The 20,741-nt window shown below is 49.2% G+C and overlaps 1 protein-coding gene across 2 annotated transcripts in view; it reads left to right on the top strand.

Moving 5' to 3' along the window:
• KCNB1 (potassium voltage-gated channel subfamily B member 1) overlaps positions 1-18,439 on the top strand; it is a 110,220-nt gene extending 91,781 nt beyond the window's left edge. The window contains exons 3-4 of one of the 2 annotated variants that reach the window (XR_008508660.1): positions 7,503-17,104; positions 17,297-18,439. Coding sequence is in view for 1 of the 2 variants with exons in the window: in XM_036395562.2 (XP_036251455.1) it covers positions 7,503-9,524 (2,022 nt within the window). In the remaining variant the exon portion in view is untranslated. Of the gene's footprint in view, positions 1-7,502 lie in introns of both variants that reach the window. The other variant, XM_036395562.2, reaches the window with a different exon arrangement.
• The last annotated feature ends 2,302 nt before the right edge of the window (positions 18,440-20,741 follow it).

The following is a 20,741-nucleotide window of genomic DNA, read 5'->3' on the forward strand; positions in this document are numbered from 1 at the left end:
CTGTCTGCTTGAATGCAAGGCAGGTGGTGGGAAAGGGAGATGCACCTGAGAGGGGAGCCCACGGCAGGGGGAGGTTTTGTCTGTGCAGGGGTGGGGAGCCTGGCCCCAGTGGCAGCTGCAGGAGCACAGGGGTGCAGGGGCTGCAGGGGCTGCAGGAGCTGCAGGAGCACAGGGGTGCAGGGGCTGCAGGGGCTGCAGGGGCTGCAGGAGCACAGGGGTGCAGGAGCACAGCGGTGCAGGAGCTGCAGGGGCTGCAGGGGCTGCAGGATCACAGGGGTGCAGGGGCTGCAGGGGCTGCAGGGGCTGCAGGGGCTGCAGGAGCACAGGGGTGCAGGGGCTGCAGGAGCACAGGGGTGCAGGAGCACAGCGCTGCAGGGGCTGCAGGGGCTGCAGGGGCTGCAGGGGCTGCAGGAGCACAGGGGTGCAGGAGCACAGCGCTGCAGGAGCTGCAGGAGCACAGGGGTGCAGGGGCTGCAGGGGCTGCAGGGGCTGCAGGGGCTGCAGGAGCACAGGGGTGCAGGAGCACAGCGCTGCAGGAGCTGCAGGAGCACAGGGGTGCAGGGGCTGCAGGGGTGCAGGGGCTGCAGGAGCTGCAGGAGCACAGGGGTGCAGGAGCACAGCGCTGCAGGAGCTGCAGGAGCTGCAGGAGCACAGGGCTGCAGGAGCACAGGGGTGCAGGAGCACAGCGCTGCAGGAGCTGCAGGGGCTGCAGGAGCACAGCGGTGCAGGAGCACAGCGGTGCAGAGCAGGCGGGATGCCCTGGGCCTGGGGGCATTCTCCACCCGGCTCCGTGTGTGCCGCTCTCCTCCAGGGGAAGGGCCAGGCTGTGCAGCGCCACGCTGCCATCCCAGCGTCTCCAAGAGCAGCCTTGCGCACGGCAGAGGGTGGGAGGCTGTGAGCAGGGTGCGGCAGGAGAGTCAGCAGAGGCTGGAAGGGGCTGATCTGGAGTTGGCCCCGGCTCTGCCGGAGGGTGCAGCAGGGCTGGGCTGGGCTGGGCTGGGCTGGGCTGGGCTGGGCTGGGCTGGGCTGGCCTGGCCTGGCCTGGCCTGGCCTGGGCTGGGCTGGGCTGGGCTGGGCTGGGCTGGGCTGGCCTGGGCTGGGCTGGGCTGGCCTGGGCTGGGCTGGGCTGGCCTGGCCTGGGCTGGGCTGGGCTGGGCTGGGCTGGCCTGGGCTGGGCTGCCTGGACTGCAGGGGGGGCTCGCCTTGGGTCTGACCAGGGCTGGGGGGACTGGGGTGTCTCCCAGGGGTGCTGCTGGCTGGGGTTGCATCATTCTGGGCACAAGGCAAGGCCAGGAGGAAAACGGGAAACTTCAGCTTCCGTGTGCCATTCGTTTGTTTTCTTTTTTGACTTCCCCCATGCTTGCAGCAGCAGAAATAGGACAGATGCTTCGCTCTCATCCTCTCCTGAGAACTGTCACTGCGCTGATGTCTAAAGGCAGTGTGTGTTTTTCAAGTTTGCCTTTTCAGTATATTCATTCATCTATAATTTTGTTCTCCAGCACACCATTTACATCTGGGCTTTGCTCTGAAAGAAGACTGACACCATTTATCATTTGATGGGGTTTGATAGCTCTCTGACAACTAAACATGTTCTTAAGAGTATTAAAGAGTTTACAGCCAGCTCTGCCTGAGGGTGACTCTCTGCCCACCACCCCTGAGTCAGCAGCTGTAGCTGCAGCTCCCTGGCATTGACATAGGATCAGCAGAAATATCCTCTTTTAACTAAAGAGACTTGCTCTCTCAACAGATAAACTTATTACAGCTGTAATTGAAATCAAATAATTAAACATTATTCAATCTTGGCTTTTCCAGGCAAATGTCAAAATTAAGATCTCATATATTTCCAAAGCAAAACACAAGTGGCTTTATCTTGATTCTGGTTTTATGGAGGTTATGCTGTGCAGGAGTACCTGCAGGGGAGTGCAGGGGTTTGCCTTCCTACAGGTGGTGTGTCCTCAGGAAGCTGGGCTGGGTGTGCAGGAGCACTCAGGGAGCTGGGCTGGGTGTGCAGGGACACTCAGGAGCTCAGTGTGTGTGCAGGGGCACTCAGGAGCTGGGCTGGGTGTGCAGGGACACTCAGGAGCTGGGCTGGGTGTGCAGGGACACTCAGGAGTTCAGTGGGTGTGCAGGGGCACTCAGGAGCTCAGTGTGTGTGCAGGGGCACTCAGGAGCTCAGTGGGTGTGCAGGGGCACTCAGGAGCTGGGCTGGGTGTGCAGGGGCACTCAGGAGCTCAGTGGGTGTGCAGGGACACTCAGGGAGCTGGGCTGGGTGTCCTGGGGCACTCAGGGAGCTCAGTGGGTGTGCAGGGACACTCAGGAGCTGGGCTGGGTGTGCAGGGACACTCAGGAGCTCAGTGGGTGTGCAGGGGACACTCAGGAGCTGGGCTGGGTGTGCAGGGGAACTCAGGAGCTCAGTGGGTGTCCTGGGGCACTCAGGAGCTGGGCTGGGTGTGCAGGGACACTCAGGAGCTGGGCTGGGTGTGCAGGGGAACTCAGGAGCTCAGTGGGTGTCCTGGGGCACTCAGGAGCTGGGCTGGGTGTGCAGGGACACTCAGGAGCTCAGTGGGTGTGCAGGGACACTCAGGAGCTGGGCTGGGTGTGCAGGGACACTCAGGAGTTCAGTGGGTGTGCAGGGGCACTCAGGGAGCTCAGTGGGTGTGCAGGGACACTCAGGAGCTGGGCTGGGTGTGCAGGGACACTCAGGAGTTCAGTGGGTGTGCAGGGACACTCAGGAGCTCAGTGGGTGTGCAGGGGCACTCAGGGAGCTGGGCTGGGTGTGCAGGGGCACTCAGGAGCTGGGCTGGGTGTCCTGGGGCACTCAGGAGCTGGGCTGGGTGTCCTGGGGCACTCAGGAGCTGGGCTGGGTGTCCTGGGGCACTCAGGAGCTCTGTGTGTGCAGGGTCCCTCCAGAGCTCAGAGCTCCTGGAGCAGAGGGCTCCCAGGGACCCTTGTGGGGGCAGCTCCTCAAAGGGACATGGAAAGTGCCAGGTCAGGGAAAACTCCTGAGCAGGAACCAGCAGGACTTAAGGGGTTTGGCGATTCAAGGTCTTACATCTTAACATCCTTCCACGTGAAAAAATCGGATTAATGGTTCTCTGTACTTCCCTTGCAGCCATAGCCCCCAGTTTGGCCTCAACTTGCCATGATGCAAGAAGCAAATGTGACCTTTCATTATGGCTTCAGCATTTTCTAGAAAAGACATCCTGCAAGCCCAGTGGTCAGAATCTTGACATCAGAAGATCAGAAGTGACTGTGTTCTGCAAACTCTTTCAGTTTATGAATAGTTAGGCATTTTCTAGTGAAGACATGTTTCCTAAAACAAGGCCCTGTCAATAAATACCACAGACATGTATAGCTGCTGTGAGCAGGAGATGTTATTCCTGTGCAGAATCAAGTAGGGAGGAGACTAAGGAACTCTCCATCTGTTTCTGCACTGTGCAGCACGTGGGATATTGCTGAAAATACACCGTGCTCTGTTTCTCAGAGCTGGGGAGACAGAGGCTGGCATGGGCGTGGCAGGATGGAGCTGGACAGTCTGACTCAGTGTATTGCAGCTTGGGAAAGCTGAGGGGCTGCAGGAAAAATCCCTTGGTAAATGGAGCATATGAATGAAACCTGGTCCTGATGCCAGGTTAATTCTGCAGGCCTTGGTGGAGCTAAAAAAGCACATTAGACAAAACCATTATTGAACTTCTTCATTACATAACAATTTCCTCACCGTATTTCCAAGAATATTGAATCTATATTCAAACACCCTCCTACTCTCTCCCACACACCACCCCTTCTCCTTGCTATATCAGCTTCATTACCGAGTATGAAGACAGAAAAGGTATAGGGCATGTTGCCACGAGCAGAGAGATCTCAGATCTGCTTACCCTGAGATTTTAGAGCCATCTATGGGATTGGGACAGCCAGTTCTCATAAATTTTAATGGCCTTGAAAGTCTCCAGTCTTATGCCTTTATCTCTGCTAGGGTTTTTAGCGGTGCAAAGAAAACAACCAAGCCATAAATGTCAGCAAACCTCGATGCTGGGTCAGTCCCTGCTGCCCCTCTCTGCAGGGTGGGCACACCCACTGCTCCTGCACAGACAGAGATGGAAACTCCTGAGCACCCAGGGAGGAGCACAGGCCCTGCCACACACAGGAGCAGTCTCTCACCCTGCAAGCAGGCCCAGCCCCAGGGCAGGTGGTTATTTCCTGAAAGGTGTCGGGTGCAGGTGGCCTGCCCAGCTTTGGGGGGGATTTTGAGGAGGTGGGGATTAAAGGCTTGCCAGCATGGCCCGTCCAGCTTGCCTCAGGAAACAGCAGTTGCACAAACTGGCTACACTTGCTCCCAAAATGAGCCTGCTTGTCTCATTTGCATGTGTAATAACCAGCGTGTGTGTACAATCATGCTAATCACTTTGAGGCAACTGCTTTAAATTCATCCAAAACCCTGCCCTGCCTGTTCTTGGGTTATTCAGCTTCCACAAGGGAACTATAGCAGCAATCCAGAGATTCGCTCCACCAAAACCTTTGTGAAACAGCCAATTTAGTGGAGGAGAAGTTTTTTCCTGAAATCCTGCCCATCCTTGCACCACAAGCCAGGGCCATCATTAGGACTCCTTCCAATACCTTCCGCAAGCAACCTGGTAAAGTACCTGAGGGGATTTTCACAGTTTATGGTGTATTGCTACAGGTGAAATGAAGAGTAAATACAGAGAAGCAAAGAGGAAGGGGACTGCAGAGCTTCTGTCATGCAAGCTGTTGGTGGGAATGGTCTGAAAGCGGTGTGGGCAAAGCCCAGCCTCGCCCTGTCAGCTTCAGGAGCAGCTGCAGGAGGGTTTGTGCTGCTCTGCTGAGGGTGCCTGCCCAGCCTGGGCTGTGGGGGCTCTGTCCTCAGCTCGTGGGCCAGCGTGAGCACACTGGAGAGCACCCATCACAGCTGTGGCTCCACGGTGCAGGGACTGCCTGTGTCACAAACGTGTCCTCGTGTCACTCATTTTGGCTATTGGTGACTCCTGATTTTTTCCTCTGTTCTGAATTTTAGGCTGCAAGCTTTTCCAATTTTAGTTCTGCATTTTATAGGACATCCAAGTCAGCAGCTCTGGATGCTCTGCAGGGATGCTGGAGGTGCCTTCCCTGATACCAATAAACAGCCCACATGTGCCAGCTAGGCCAGAGCCAGAGCTGGGACAGGGACAGCTTGCTCCATGAGTGGGAACATGGACCTTTCAGCAGCACTCACAAAATCCAACAGGCTCTGATGCTGCACTTTCCCATCCCTGTCCCTTCTGCCAGTCCAAGCCTGAGCTCTAGGGACCTTGCTGTGCCTAAGCCTGTTCAGCCTCAGCTCTTTGATTGCCCATCCAAAGTTCTCAGGAGCCCAAGGCTGTGTTTAATGCCCTGTAAGGAACCATGGAGGTCAGTGCCACAGGAGGAGGCCCTGTCCCACACCTCCTTCCATTTCATGCAGCCGTGAGCAGCTGGAGAAGCAGCGAGATTTGGGTCAGTGCTCTGGAACAGGGACCACCGGTGCTTTTTTACATGACTGGAAACAAGATTTCCAGTTTTGTAAGAGCTGGAGCCTCATGCACTGCAGAGGGATTGTTTCTGCACAAGTCAAAATCGGTCCCACTGGCTTTTCTTGTTAAAGAGAAGTGAACCTGGAAGAGTAAAGGGAGGAGGAAAGGCCAGCAATGGAATGAAAAGGCTGCCTGTGATGCAGAACATCCCTAGAGGCCTCCCTGGGAGTGTAATTGTCTTCCCTCCAGCTTTCTGTCTCTCATTACTGACAGTGGAAAATACAAGAGCTGCCAAGCTAGAGGTTCAGTACAGCCAAGATGGGAAACCTTATTAGAGAGACAGATGGTGATTTCTATAATCTGAAATCCCAGACTGTAAATACTTTGGGACAGAGCCCTGTGCAACTGAACAGTGCTAAAGCCTGACAGCAGCAGCTGGATCCAGTTTTCTGTGCACAACTGCTCCGTGGGTGGCTTTTAGTGGATGGTAGATGCTACCAGGACAAGGTATCTCTTACAGAAGGAGAAGGATCTTCTAAACCCTGCTGGAGATACTCCATCTCAATTTTATGTGCTTTCCAATTGAAAAGTGCCTTGAATAACTGAGGACAATGAACTCGCATTTAGAAGTTTTTCTTAGCCTGAGAAGATTCCCAAAGATGTGGTTGCAGCAGATGAGTAAGGGGGAAAATCTGTGTCTTGGGAGCACAAGTGACATCTTGCTGCAGCTTGTGGGAGAAATTATAAATGTTTGTCTCTTTTTATTGCCTAGCTTTGTGGCTAAATCTCCTAAACCAAAATCAAATTTTACCCTTAGATCTCCCAGTTAATTTATTTATATTCATCTGGCATTGCCTTGATCTTCAAAGCAGGAAGGTATATCAAAGGAAGCAGAAGGTTTGACACCAATTACTGCTGCTGGATGCCACTCACTGCATAAAGATGGAGTGTTAATATTTACACTGAAAGTGAAGGAGATAAAACCCAACAGGTACACACATCTAAGCTGACAAATAAGCCCTTCTGTGTATTGTGGGCAGAGATAAAGCCAAGCAAAACTAATTGAAATTACCATTGCAAATATCCCAAACACCTTCGGAAATGGTGGGTTGTAAACAAAGTGACAGCAAAACCACCAAAAGAGCCTTCTAGGAAAGCAAATCAGGCTCTCTGCTTCTCAGGGGCAGTGCCTGGTCTCCAGGAGATGGTTTTTGAAACAAGCCACCACGAAGAAGTAATTAACGTCTAAATATCCCCACACTTCACCATGAGACACTTGATTTACATTTTATTCTCTTGAGTTTGAGATGGGTGAGGCCCCCAGTGACTGGACCTGCCCTGCCTTGGCTGTCTCAGTGTTGTCCAATTTGGTTTGCTCAGATGCTTGCTCTCTCCTCCAGAAAATTCAAAATGGCTTAGAAAGCTTGGTGAAGTTTTCATGTTTTTCACAACCATTAAGAAGTGAATTAGAGATGAGTCATTAAACAAGAGTGTATTATTTGTATGCTTATGTAGTAGAATTGCACACACATCTCTGTAATTAGCCATCAGCACCCCAAATTACAGCAGTAACCGTTCATTAAATGGAGGACATCGCTCTGATCAAATCATGTATTCACAATTGCATTCCTTCTTGCTTAAATTTCAGAGCTTGTTGTCCAGATGGGCCTTGTTGGGCACCTAATTAGTAGTTAATCAAAAGCTTCTGCTGCTTCACAGCCCTCCTGGCATCCTAGCTGCTCCTTACGTGTTCCTTGACTGCACAGAGATGAAAGCACAGGAGTCGGAGTAGAGGCTTTATCTCCTTTATGCAACTGCCGTAACTGAAACAGCTTCCAAAATAAACTCAGCTCAGGATGCATTGGTTATCGGACTTCTGTGTGCTGAGCAAAATGGGTCTTGCAACGTGTGAGTGAAAATGCAGCCATGTGTTAACAGCAGCAAGAGACAGCCTCGTGTGTTCTGAGATTAACTCACTGTTTTCTCTTTCCTTTCCAGATTTTGGCAATCATTTCCATCATGTTTATTGTACTATCTACAATTGCCTTGTCCCTTAACACACTTCCTGAGCTACAAGGCGTGGATGAATTTGGGCAGACCACAGATAACCCCCAGCTAGCCCACGTGGAAGCGGTGTGCATTGCGTGGTTTACCATGGAATACCTCCTGCGCTTCCTCTCCTCCCCTAAGAAATGGAAGTTCTTCAAAGGCCCGCTGAACGCTATAGATTTGCTGGCTATCTTACCCTACTATGTTACTATCTTCCTCACAGAATCCAATAAAAGTGTACTTCAGTTCCAAAATGTACGAAGAGTGGTCCAAATATTTCGGATCATGAGGATACTCCGGATTCTAAAACTGGCCCGGCACTCCACGGGTTTGCAGTCCTTGGGGTTTACACTGAGGAGGAGTTACAATGAACTTGGATTACTCATCTTGTTTCTGGCTATGGGCATTATGATCTTCTCCAGTTTAGTGTTTTTTGCAGAAAAGGATGAGGATGATACAAAATTCAAGAGCATCCCAGCTTCTTTCTGGTGGGCAACAATCACCATGACAACAGTAGGCTATGGAGACATTTACCCCAAAACTCTTTTGGGTAAAATAGTAGGAGGACTGTGCTGCATTGCTGGTGTGCTGGTGATAGCTCTTCCCATCCCAATTATTGTCAATAACTTCTCAGAGTTTTACAAGGAGCAGAAGAGGCAGGAGAAAGCCATTAAGCGCAGGGAAGCTCTTGAAAGAGCAAAAAGAAATGGCAGTATTGTTTCCATGAACATGAAGGATGCATTTGCCCGTAGCATAGAACTCATGGACATTGTGGTTGAAAAGAATGGAGAAAGCATAGCCAAAAAGGATAAAGTTCAGGACAATCATTTATCTCCAAGCAAATGGAAATGGACCAAGAGAACACTCTCTGAAACTAGTTCTAGTAAATCTTTTGAAACTAAGGAACAAGGATCCCCAGAAAAAGCCAGGTCATCTTCAAGTCCCCAACACCTGAACGTCCAACAGCTCGAGGACATGTACAACAAAATGGCAAAGACTCAGTCCCAGCCAAACCTTATCACTAAAGAGTCAAGCCAAGCTGGAAAGCAAAAGGAAGAGCTGGAAATGGAAACCCTTCCAGGCCCCATGGTGCCGCTGCTGGCGACGCGCACGGACGGCATCGTGGACATGAGGAGCATGTCCAGCATCGACAGCTTCATCAGCTGCGCCGCCGAGTTCCCCGACCCCGCGCGCTTCCCGCACAGCCCGCTCACCGCCCTGCCCTGCAAGGGGGGCATCAGCATCCCCCAGGAGCAGGGCAGGCCCGAGGGCAGCACTGCCAGGTACGTGGACATGAACCCCAGCTCCGAAAGCAGCCACCGCTCTGCTTTCTTCATTGAAAGTCCCAAAAGCTCCATTAAGGCCAGTAACCCTTTAAAACTAAGATCTCTCAAAGTCAACTTCATGGAAGAGGACACCAGCACATTCGTACCAGCATCAAATGTACTGAGAACGTACCCAGACCCTCTCAAGAGCCGGGGAGCTGCTGCTGCTGCCACAGACACTTCCTTACTCTCTGACAGGTCTCTCATGAGCCCAGAAACCTCGATCTACACAACTGCGAGCGCGAGAACCCCCCCAAAGTCACCAGAGTCCCAGGCAGCCATAGCTTTCAACTTCCACGATGCTGGTATACACAAATACATCGACGCTGACACTGATGATGAAGGTCAGCTGATGTATGACTCAAGTCCGCCTGGAAATGTGAGTCCCAAGTACAGTGTTGCAAGCAGTGGCTATCTAAAGCAAAAGGACCATGTTTATAGAACAGAGAAGAACCATCTAGAAGCTGCTGCTTTACCCACCTCCCCTAAGCTGATAGGGCAGAACTGCATTTACTCTATGGAAGGTATCACTGGAAGAACCCAGGGCAATCAGGAGACTGTCAGACTAGAAAATCACATTTCCCCAGAAGTCCATGTATTACCAGGCAGCGGAGGACATGCTAACACACATGATCAAAGCATCTGAGGTGGGGTCTGAAAGAACTTACTGAGAATTTAGAGGAATATCTTCACAGTCAACACAAACAAAAGAGCTTCTGCATGGCATGAACTTGGCTGAAACAAGCCACCTGTTTCTAAAAGTCTGGGGGAGGTCCAGTGTGGGTTTGTGAAAATGTCCTTCTCTGAAACAACTCTAAAGACATTGCCCACATCAGTCAAAAAAATGATTGCAAATCATGATCACACATTGATCTCCTTTCATGTTGTCCAGTGAAGCCAATGTGACCAAATATCCATCCATTCCCCTTGAACGCTAGAGCTCCTTTTGGAAATATTAACATCTGATTTGCATTAGTTCCATAAAGGATGCCAAGGCAGCCAGATTTGAACTCTGGAATAAATTGCTGGGGTTGGTATAAAGCTTTCAAAAACACAATGCTCACTGCTTCAGGGCAGCGGTTCCCCATCTACAGCTTTCTCTGATGGATATTATGTTTAAAGGTAACAGGGAACACTTGCATTATTGGAAAATCCAAGTGAAAAGCATTTGAAACAATTAACGGTCTAGAGAAACCAATTCTTAAAATGCTCTTTGTGTGTTTAACAATCTGATATCCTGTAGGACCTGATGTTTTCTTTTGAAATATTAGCAGGGTGAGTTGCACCACTTGTATCTAATTCCAAAATGCCCTAGGACATAGTGAGACTTGCACTTGCCCTCGGCTAGGAGCCGGTGCCTGCCCCGGGGCCAGCGTGGCCCGGGAGGGCCGGAGGAGCCATGCAGAAGCAGGAGCCCTGCCCGGGAGGAGCCGTGCCCGCCCTGCCCGTGCCAGGCAGAGGGGCCGGGAGAGGAGCAGGCTGGTCCGGAGCTTTCTGCGCCCGAGCAGCGCAGGGAAAGATATGCAAGTGTTACATAAATATGCAAAAAGAGGGATTCGGTAGTGACCCGTCCCAGGCCTGGCTGTGCTCCCTCTCGCCACGAGGTCGGGCAGCAGAGGCTCCTGCAGGGCCGTGGCACGAAGCAGCCGCGAGAGGCAGGAGAATCAGGCCTGAGGTTTTAATGACATCCAGTAATTTTTAAATGAAACAAGAAAATAAAGAGGAAAGGAAAAAAAAAAAAAGAGATCTGACCATTTTAAGTGAACAGAACTAGCAGCCACCAGCCTAGGTTTTTAAAATATTTTTGTTTCAATAAAGTTATGTCAAATTGTGTAGGAAATAATTTGTCTTTGGTTTTTAATCTCGGGGTGGGGGGGAAAAAGCACTTTATGTTGACTTTTTGTTGTCGTTGTTGCAATGCTGGAGTAGGATAGCAGAGTGTAACAATCAAGCACTTTAACCAAGCACTACTTTAATTTGTGCCTCTTGTTGTGACTGTGATTTGTTACAAGCCTGTAGCAAGTCACAACTTGTCCTGTGATAACTGTGATGGTAACCTTTTATGTTGTTCTCTGTTTCTACTGTAAAACTCAGTTGTAAATGACTCCGTCGCTGAGCGTTTCGTGACCTGGCCTGAGGTCCTGCCGGGGTGTAGCAATCTGCAGGCAGCGGGATGAGCTGAGACACGGGCCGTGGGAGCAGAGGGGCACACGTGGGAGGAGGACCCCCCGAAGCCACTCGAGTCCCCTGCATTTTGTTCCTTCCTATTGTAAAAAACAAGTGTTGGTTAGTCCTGAATGTAGCCGTGTGTCCGTCCCGGCCGTGCAGCACTGTCTGTAACCCGTAATAGTGAATGCAGCATGTACGGACAAAAGCAATAAGCACATTTCTGCTTCAGGAGCTAGGGCGGGTTGTGAGGATGGCTTTGCCCGGCGTCTCCTTGGCCTGGAGCTGTGCCCAGAATTGTGCCCGGAGCTGTGCCCGGAGCTGTGCCCAGGGCTGTGCCCGGAGCCATGCGCGGAGCTGTGCCCCTTGGCAGGAGCTGTGCCCGGAGCTGTGCCCCTTGGCACGGGGCTGTGCCCAGAGCCGTGCCCGGAGCTGTGCCCCTTGGCAGGAGCTGTGCCCGGAGCTGTGCCCAGAGCTGTGCCCGGAGCCATGCGCGGAGCCATGCGCGGAGCTGTGCCCCTTGGCAGGAGCTGTGCCCGGAGCTGTGCCCGGAGCTGTGCCCGGAGCTGTGTCCCTTGGCAGGAGCTGTGCCCGGAGCTGTGCCCGGAGCTGTGCCCCTTGGCAGGAGCTGTGCCCAGAGCTGTGCCTGGAGCTGTGCCCGGAGCTGTGCCCCTTGGCACGGGGCTGTGCCCGGAGCTGTGCCCCTTGGCAGGAGCTGTGCCCCTTGGCACGGAGCTGACTCTGCTCCGCTCTGCTCCGCTCAGCCGGCCCGTCCCGGCCGAGGGACCCTCCCGGAGCCGCCCGGGTGTTCCAGCGGGGCCGGGCCGGGCCGGGCGGTGCCGAGCGGAGCCCCCGCGTTCCCAGCGCCGCTCTCCGCGGGGCAGGCACGGCAGGATTTGGCCATAGCAAATACAAGTGTACTTAGAGGAATCGACGTATTGCTGAGATACTGGCTGAGATTGAGTCGAAAAAGTGAAAAGTAACCTTCCAGCAGATAAGCTTTAAATACTGATTTATTCTGAGGCTTTCTGAGGCTGCAGAGCGGCAACAAGAAATCTTGAAGAGAACAGTTATAATATAATCTCTGTGTTTCAGTGATCAGTCATGTCTGCCATCAGCACAAATATAAAGTGAAGAAAAATCAGGGAATTTTTTTTTATAAAGTAATAGTGATTTCCAAGTTAAATATTTTTAGAGCTGATGCTTTCATGTGGAAAAAAAGTCATATTTTACATATCACGAAAGTGAACGTATTTAAATATAGCCATATAGTGTAGTATTTACCACACTCTCATCCAAATTGATGTATTTGGTTTATAGATGGCACTGACAAAAATGTATAAGTCAACAATTCTATCATTTATCTGATAGTCAACTGGTGCAACTCTCCTTGTAACCAAAGGCCCTCTGTCTGCCTTGCGTGATCGCTCATGGCACACACCTTATGTCATCTATTTAGTCCTACCTTTAAAGTAGCATTTTACTGAGTCACTTTTGAAAGTCAAATTCAAAAGTATAATTAAAAAAAAAATCTTCCTTTTAAGTCTGAATAGCCAAAGTCCTATAGATTTCTTATAGAAAGCAAATAATTTAAAATTAAGCATATAATATGCTTGAAGAGCATTTCTTTCTTATTTGTGTACAAAGATGTAGCTCTCATTTTGTGCCCAATTAAAAAGGAAGTATGTTTAATTTATTTTAATGAAATAAAGTCTGAATATGAAGTATGTATCTATATATGTGTGTGTGTGCATAATACACATATATATAATGTAACCACTGCGAAATCTACTCTAACCTGAAGCTATGATAGACTAAATCTGTACTCATTGCAAAGGAAAGGCAGTGCTTGGAAAACATAATGCTCACCAAATCCTATAGATCCTAGAAAGACAATTTAATTTTCGTTTGTTTGATACATGTTTCCCAAAGTTCATAGTGGTTGGGGAAAACAGGCAACATCTCTTGCACTGAGCTAGAGGGGGTGGTTTAATCACTGATATTTGGAATTCAGGTCTGCAAATTTACTGTGCACCAAGTATCAAGCAAGCTGACAGAGCCTCACCTGCTGCTGCAGAAGACATCATACCTGCAAGGACTCTCTCTGGACGTGTGATGTCTGCACTTGCTTGTATCTTACGGCATCAACATCACTTTTAACACAAACCTACAAATATATATAGAACACACACACACACATACACACATACACACATATATATATATATATATATATATATATATATGTATATATATATATATGTGGAAGGAGAGAGTGCAGTTTTCTTAACCGGGAGGCTAAAGATTATTTGAGTTTTAGCCTTGAACAGAGGAAAAAAGCAGTGACTTTGCAGTAGATTTCTCAGTGCCTTTTCTTAAAAACTTCACCTAAGCACACTTACAGAAAAAAAACCCAACCCAAAACAAAAGAGTCTCCTGTGAAATCCACAATTTTCTGAAAGGTTTGAGAGTCAAAAAAAAGGTAGAAGAAAGGAAAAAAAAAAAAAAAAGGCAAGAGAGAGGAAAAGAAATCCATGGAACGCACATTCCCTTCCAGAACATGCCGGGAGTTTCTGCCTGGGCGAGTCATGAGAAACGCTTCTGAGGCGGTCAGGTTATTTGGCAACTATGGCTGTGATAAACTGTAGCCTTTTCTTCCCTTGCAGCTAATAAGAAACACATTTCTAAGGAAAACAGTATTCTCTTCTGTAAAATTGTAATGTATTGTTAATATTTGTACCTACTGTATATTTATGTCTTGACAGAATTATGACCGGTACAGTTTATAGTAAATAACAAGGTTATGTAAAACTCATCACAAAGACAAGGTTTGTAAAGCCACGTTCTCTGTGCTGTAAGCTCCACAGAACACCTCATCCTAGCGCAAAGCTGAGTGAAGCAGCCAGGGCTCCCTCCTGCCCAGCACCGCCAGGCATCCCTGAATTTCCATCATCAGGGCTTCCCTGGGCTCCCAGGCAGCCCCTCCCTGTGGGCCAGGCACCTCTGCACAGAGCAAGTGCTGCCTTGGGTTCATTTGGGTCACCCGTCTGGGGAGAATATGGCTTTAAATAGCTCTTAATAAAGTACAGATGTTCCAGTTACCTCTGTACCTCCTGCTTGCCATTGTGTTGGCTTTATAAGTATCTGATGTATGGAAAAGTCATGTGACTTTCATGCATTCCAGAGTAGTCTATTTTTCTGTTCAGATTTAAAAAAATTATATATATATCTATATATATATAAATATAAATATATAACTGTATTTTTAGCAAATTTATAATAGGGCAATCAAGTCAGATTTCTTCTTTTTGTATTACAGAATAATATATTAGATGCTCTCTCAGTGTTCATTTACACAGCTGATCCCCCCAACCTTTTTGCTGTTATTTTCTTTTTTCTCTGATGAACACCTGCAACATTTCTCCTGGAAGTGCATCTGTGAAAGGTCATGGGGTTTGTCTGATGTTGTCATGTTTTCGTATTTTCCTGTTTGTGGTACTTTAACCAGGGACTGGCTGTGGGAACTGAGATGTTCCTGCTGAGAAAAGTGGAGCAGGCCAGGCTCTGCCCGTGGTGACAGAGGGGAAGGGTCACCCAACACCCCTGGCTGCAGTTTCTCCAGATTTACATCGATTAAGAACAGAAAGAAGAGACAGGTTTTGAATCTAATTGTCCTAATGGTGACATGATGGAGTTGGGATAAGCATAAAAATCTAGGCTCTTATTCAAGGCGGTGACCTGACAATGCTCAGGCACCTTCAGGGAAGTTTTTCCTGGATTAAAACAGAAGTGTCCAGACTTTCATTTCCCACTGGGTTTTGGAATTTTTATTTTTGGTCCCAGAGAAAATTGTGGAGGAATGAGAAACATAAACATTCAGAAAGGGACCAGATTTTGATTAATTATGGTAAAATCTGTCCATGTACCTGCTTATGTAATAATCTTCTTTGCTCCTTCGTAGCTGAACTCACAGCTATATTCTGAGACATTTGGTAAAAAGTCCATGAGATGAATGTTCATCCCAAAGCCATCTCATGGCCTGTTGAAGGTCAGCTCGATGAAGAGCTCCAGAACCACTCTGGCTCTGCACAGACATTTCCTTCTGGTTCAGCTCAGCAGTTGGGTCAGTGACCATGCTTTTGCCAAAGATGGAGTTTGGTTCCATTTCCTTTGGTTTCTTTGTGAGATTTTCTTACATGTCCACTATAATAGCCAATAAACCTGAATGTAATTTGGAAAGGTGTGTGTTTCAGACAGTATCCCTCAAATGAAAGAGCCAGTTTAGCATGTGATTATCAGCAAGGCCTGTTCACAAATGAATGTATTAAAGCTGAGTGAGACTTTTCTTTCTTAGGAAACAATTAATGCAATAGGCTGCCATGTCTATCATCAGTCATCACATAAATCCCTTCAAAAGGCACCTTCCATGTCAGCAAGTTTGTTAGAGCACAGTCAACAAAACCATAGAAAGCTTCCAGTCAGACCAGTCCTAAGTGTGCCCTCCCACACTGGGACAGGAACGGCCCAAACAGCACCCAGCCCCTGGAAGAAGAGATGTTTATTTTCCAGCATGCCTCTCACACCCCATGCTGGTCGCATTTAGGCTCCTGCACTGAAATTTGGTCTCAGCCAGGCAGAGGAAACCTTAGGAAAAGGAGTCTGCATCCAGGATGTGAATCCCGTTCCTTGCTGGTGTTACCTAAGCCACAGTAAGTGTCCTTTGACACCAATGGTTGGGTGCCACAAGTGTTCATATCTGTAAATACTACTCCAAATTTTGCTTTGCTTGATTCTGGCTTCATTGCACAAGAAGTTTTCAGTCTTAGAGGCTTAGAAGAGAAAGCAAAACCTTCCTTCTTCCTTTTAACTAGAAGTAATACTGTTGAAGCTCTGTAGGACTGAACAGGATTAACCTTTATTTTTAAAGGGGTCTTTCCAAGACTGCAGTGACACTACCTTCAAAAATTAATAATAAGGCTGAACTCCAGGCAAAGATCCCTCAAAATCAGAGCCTCATGAAAGCCGGGGAGCCAAATTTATATGAAATGCCAAATTCTTTGGTGCTGTAAATTAAAGCCCATTGAGGCCAATGGAGCTGTGCCTCCTTTAGATCAGTAAAGAATTTGGATCCATATCTCTAAAAGCTAATGGAAAATTAATAGCTTTGTATGGCCTCAGGGCTGGAGGTATCTGCCCACAGCACCTCCTTAGAAACCAGCAGGGTGAGGGATGGGAAACAGAGGCAGTGAAATAAAAGGCAGTGAAAAAGGCTGGGAAAGGGGTGAATCCTTCAGGCAAAGGGGTGGCAGTCGTTCCAGACAGACTGAGCACCCCTCCAGGGCCCTGGGGATCCACAAGTGATGTCCCAGCTGGCAGGGGCCGTCCCTGCAGCAGGACCCCAGCCCCAGGCAGCCCTGCCTGCCCTCAGCCCCTGCTGCAGCTGGGGGACGCTGCGGGCAGGGGGCCATGGGTCACTGGAGTTGTGCACAGCCTCTGGTCCTGTTGGTAATCTGCATTTAGGAACATTCATCTGTTCTTCTCTAGTCTGTATTTTTCATTTAGGAGCTCTGCCATTTATGACTCTTCTTCCTGTTATGTTTTACTGCCTCCACAGACTATCTGCCACACGTTGGCTCCCACAAGCCCTGGGATTTATTTTGTTTATGTCAGTTTTGTTGGCTTGTGAAGAACATTTTTTTTCCCCATTCTCTGGCTTTTTGGTGGTCACTGTAGAAAATCACTTTTGCATTGAACCATTCCCCACTGGAGTGTTTGGGGGGAGGGTGGGGGAGCAGCATCTGCATTTTACTTCGCATTTTGAAGCCATGATACTGTACTCAGAAAGTCCAGCCACAGCCACCAGCCAAACTGCATTCCAACTAGATCAGCATTGAAGAAACACACCCGCACCTCCTGCAGCAGAACCCTGCTCTCCCGTCAGGCCAGTGAAGCAGTTTGGGAGCAGGAGGAAGTCTCGGCTCATCAGCCGGGCAGGAGCTGCTCCGCTCAGCCCCGTGCCCAGGGCTGCGCTGGCACCACGGCCGGGGCTGGCACAGCCCGGTCCCTCCAGGGACAGCCCCGGTCCCTCCAGGGACAGCCCCGGCCCCTCCAGGGACAGCCCCGGTCCCTCCAGGGACAGCCCCAGGTCCCTCCAGGGACAGCCCCGGTCCCTCCAGGGACAGCCCCAGGTCCCTCCAGGGACAGCCCCGGTCCCTCCAGGGACAGCCCCGGTCCCTCCAGGGACAGCCCCAGGTCCCTCCAGGGACAGCCCCGGGTCCCTCCAGGGAGAGCCCGGGCCCCTCCAGGGACAGCCCCGGGTCCCTCCAGGGACAGCCCCGGGTCCCTCCAGGGACAGCCCCGGTCCCTCCAGGGACAGCCCGGGCCCCTCCAGGGACACCCCCAGGTCCCTCCAGGGACAGCCCCGGGTCCCTCCAGGGACAGCCCCGGCCCCTCCAGGGACAGCCCCGGGCCCTCCATGGACAGCCCCGGTCCCTCCAGGGACAGCCCCATGGACAGCCCCGGGTCCCTCCAGGGACAGCCCGGGTCCCTCCAGGGACAGCCCCGGGTCCCTCCAGGGACAGCCCCGGGTCCCTCCAGGGACACCCCCCGGTCCCTCCAGGGACAGCCCGGGCCCCTCCAGGGACACCCCCGGTCCCTCCAGGGACAGCCCCGGTCCCTCCAGGGACAGCCCCGAGCGCAGCCGCGGGACGGGAGAGCTGGGGAGTCCTTTTGAAAAAGAAGGCGATGCTTAATGACAAATAAAAACTGGAAACCGTGTTTCCTGTGGCTCGGCTGGTACGTTTGGATCAAATTGCTTTTATAGCCGGAAAGCGAACCTGACTGTGCCCCAGAGAGGGCAGCCGGGGCCCGGGGTCTCCGTTGCCGTGCCCGGAGTTGTTTTTTAACCTGTGCAGTGGGGAATCGCTGGGGAGCCCAGCTCAGCTGTAAGGGAGGGCAGTGCTCGTGCCCAGCAGATCCTGCATGTCTTGCACAATCTCTTCATTGGGTTATATTGGAATTCGCTCCATTATATTGGTCCAATGCACCAGCAGATGTTTTCTTCCCTTTTAAGAAATGTTTAAATGCCCTGGCACTTTGGGGTGATTACAGCAACATTAGCCATATACTAGTGTACTTAGAGTCTTACATTTTTTGTAACTTTGATTTAGTCATTCTTTGTTGGAGTTTATTGACCTCTCCAGTTGTTTCTGTAAAACAAATTATTAAAAAAATCTGTGTCTTTATATGCATGTAATAGTATGAAACTGTGATCAATGTGTGACATTCAGAAACTGTTCTGTCTTGTAAAATATGTCCAAATGTCTAAGGGTTTTAAAGCAATGGTCCCTTACTACAGCCTACAGAAATAAATAAAAAGGAATGGAAAAACCTAAAGCCTTTATTGCTCTGTTTCATGGTCACATATACTGGCCAAAAATCTCACTCCTCTCCTCCTGCTGCAGCCCACATCCTCAGGCACCTGTTCTCTCTGGCTCTGTCAGAAATAACCTCACCAGCTCTTCCTTACCACCTGAATGTATTTTCCTTTGATTGTTCATATTTAGGCTGAACTAGGAAGCTTTTTGGGGTTTTTGTTGCGCACCATCTCTAAACCACCTACAAACCCACAATATCTGTAATTTGAGCCCCCAGAGCAAGGTGATGTCTGTCTCACACGGGCCAGGAGCCAGCAATCCCAAAGGGCAATGAACCAAACCCTCGGGGAGGGGGTGCACACCTGGCTCAGGGAGCTCCCCCAGCCCTGCTGGGCCCCTCCCATCACCCGCAGGGAGAGGGGTCCCAGAAACGGGCACTGAACTGGGATTCTGCTGATTCTTGCTCCAACAAACCCCACAGAGCTTTTCCAGAGTTTCACTTGGCAAGCAGGGCTGGAAGTGCAGCACAGCCCTCTCTGGGAGGTTCCACTCCCAGCTAACACCATCCCCAGGAGCCAAACCCAGAGAGGCTCTTTAGGCATTTCAGCACAGATAAACATGAAGAAAGGGTCAGCTTTTCAGTACATTTTGATAATTTCAGAAGAGAAAGTAATAATATAAATAATTTACAAGGTATTTATAAAATATTAATTAGATTCTTCCATACAGCCTCTTTCTACTTACTTACCTTCCCTCCTACTTTCTGTAAGGAAATTGGGCTACTAAGAGATGCAGCATCATTATTATTCAGCAAGCAAGAGCATTTAGAGGTAACTTTGCCCCAGAGTATCATTTTCAACCATCCAGGCACAAGCTGAGACTAATGGGTCACAGCAATGAAAGTTTGTGGTTTCTGGCTGGAAACACAAGCACTGAGCATTAACCTGAGCCCTGAAAAATAAAAGCAAATATGTGCAACACTGCATCATTGAGTTCAATCCTTATATAATTAAACAATTAATCCACATTGCTAACAGAATTTTTTAGAATTTTATTCTTTTATTTGTATCTATAGATCTGCATACATTTATTTATATATCTATTTGTTTTATAGGTATCTATCTATAGATATATAAAAGATATATCCAAATCACTAGAAAATAGATTTAAATTTAAAAAAAACATAATGTTTTACACTTTGCTACACCCAGTACCATTTTTCTAATCAAGCAGACATGGTCAGTAACAATTGAAGCTAAAATGAATAGGTCTATGTGCAAGCCCAAAATTACATAATGTAAAGTACTGTTTTCATGCCTTAATGATGATTAGTCTTAACATGAACCACACAGTGATGCAGCTTTTAGCACTGTCCTGAGCAGTGGAGAGGCAAGTGCTTGGGGACAGTGAGATGAAGATTGATCCAGGCATGAGAAAATGTAAATTAAGAGCCACGAGGCTTGAATACAGCTATTGAATAAATATACAAAGTATTTCTCCACTTTCCAAAGGTCTAATTGACCAGAACAATCCATGGCTTTCTCTGTTTGTTTTTCACATCAGCTGTTTTGGTTTCCAGTAACATTTTCAGACAAACAAATGCTTCTGAGGCATTTCAGTATGGAGGAGAATGGCTGCATGGAAAAAGGAGACCACCAGCTGCTCCCCTGGGAATCCAGCAAAAAGGAACAGCTGATTTCTTATTAATGTAAATGAGCTTGTTATCTGGGTTGCTTTCAGACTGAGTTCAGCAGTTCAGAGCCTCTATTCCAGGAAATACAGAATTTACGTAACAGAAATGAGGAGAAACTGAAGGAAGGATCTGGTAAGTGCCTGTTTCCCAAGGAAATACTTTTGCTCTTCTGGTGTCAGGGTGGATGGCTGGAAGCTGGGATGGGATGTGCTGGGCCATACCCCGAGCTGCAGGAAGATCTTACAGACACTGAGGTATTTATTTAAAGAGGATGTCCAGGGCAGCAAGACCCCATCGTGTTGCAGTTTTATTAATATGTGCCTACATCAGGAAAAGTTTGCGCAGCTGATACTCTCATAGGTTCCAGAACAAACTCACCCAAGTGCATTTCTAGGGCTTCTTTGTAGAGCACAAAAAGCTGTAAGGATGGGCAGTCCTTTCCACCAGGGTTGCTTTGTGAGTTTCCAGGCTGCCTTGGAGGCCTGGGAGTGCCTGGGCTCTGCTGGTGAACTTAGCCCTGAGCACCCCTCAGAAAACACACACCTGTTTCATAAGAAAAATTTATCAACATTAGTCAGTGATCTGAGACCCAAATGGTGTATCCAGCAAGGTAATTAAGAGTGTAACA

This window comes from Molothrus ater, chromosome 17 (genome assembly GCF_012460135.2).
Source record: "Molothrus ater isolate BHLD 08-10-18 breed brown headed cowbird chromosome 17, BPBGC_Mater_1.1, whole genome shotgun sequence".
NCBI lineage: Eukaryota > Metazoa > Chordata > Aves > Passeriformes > Icteridae > Molothrus > Molothrus ater.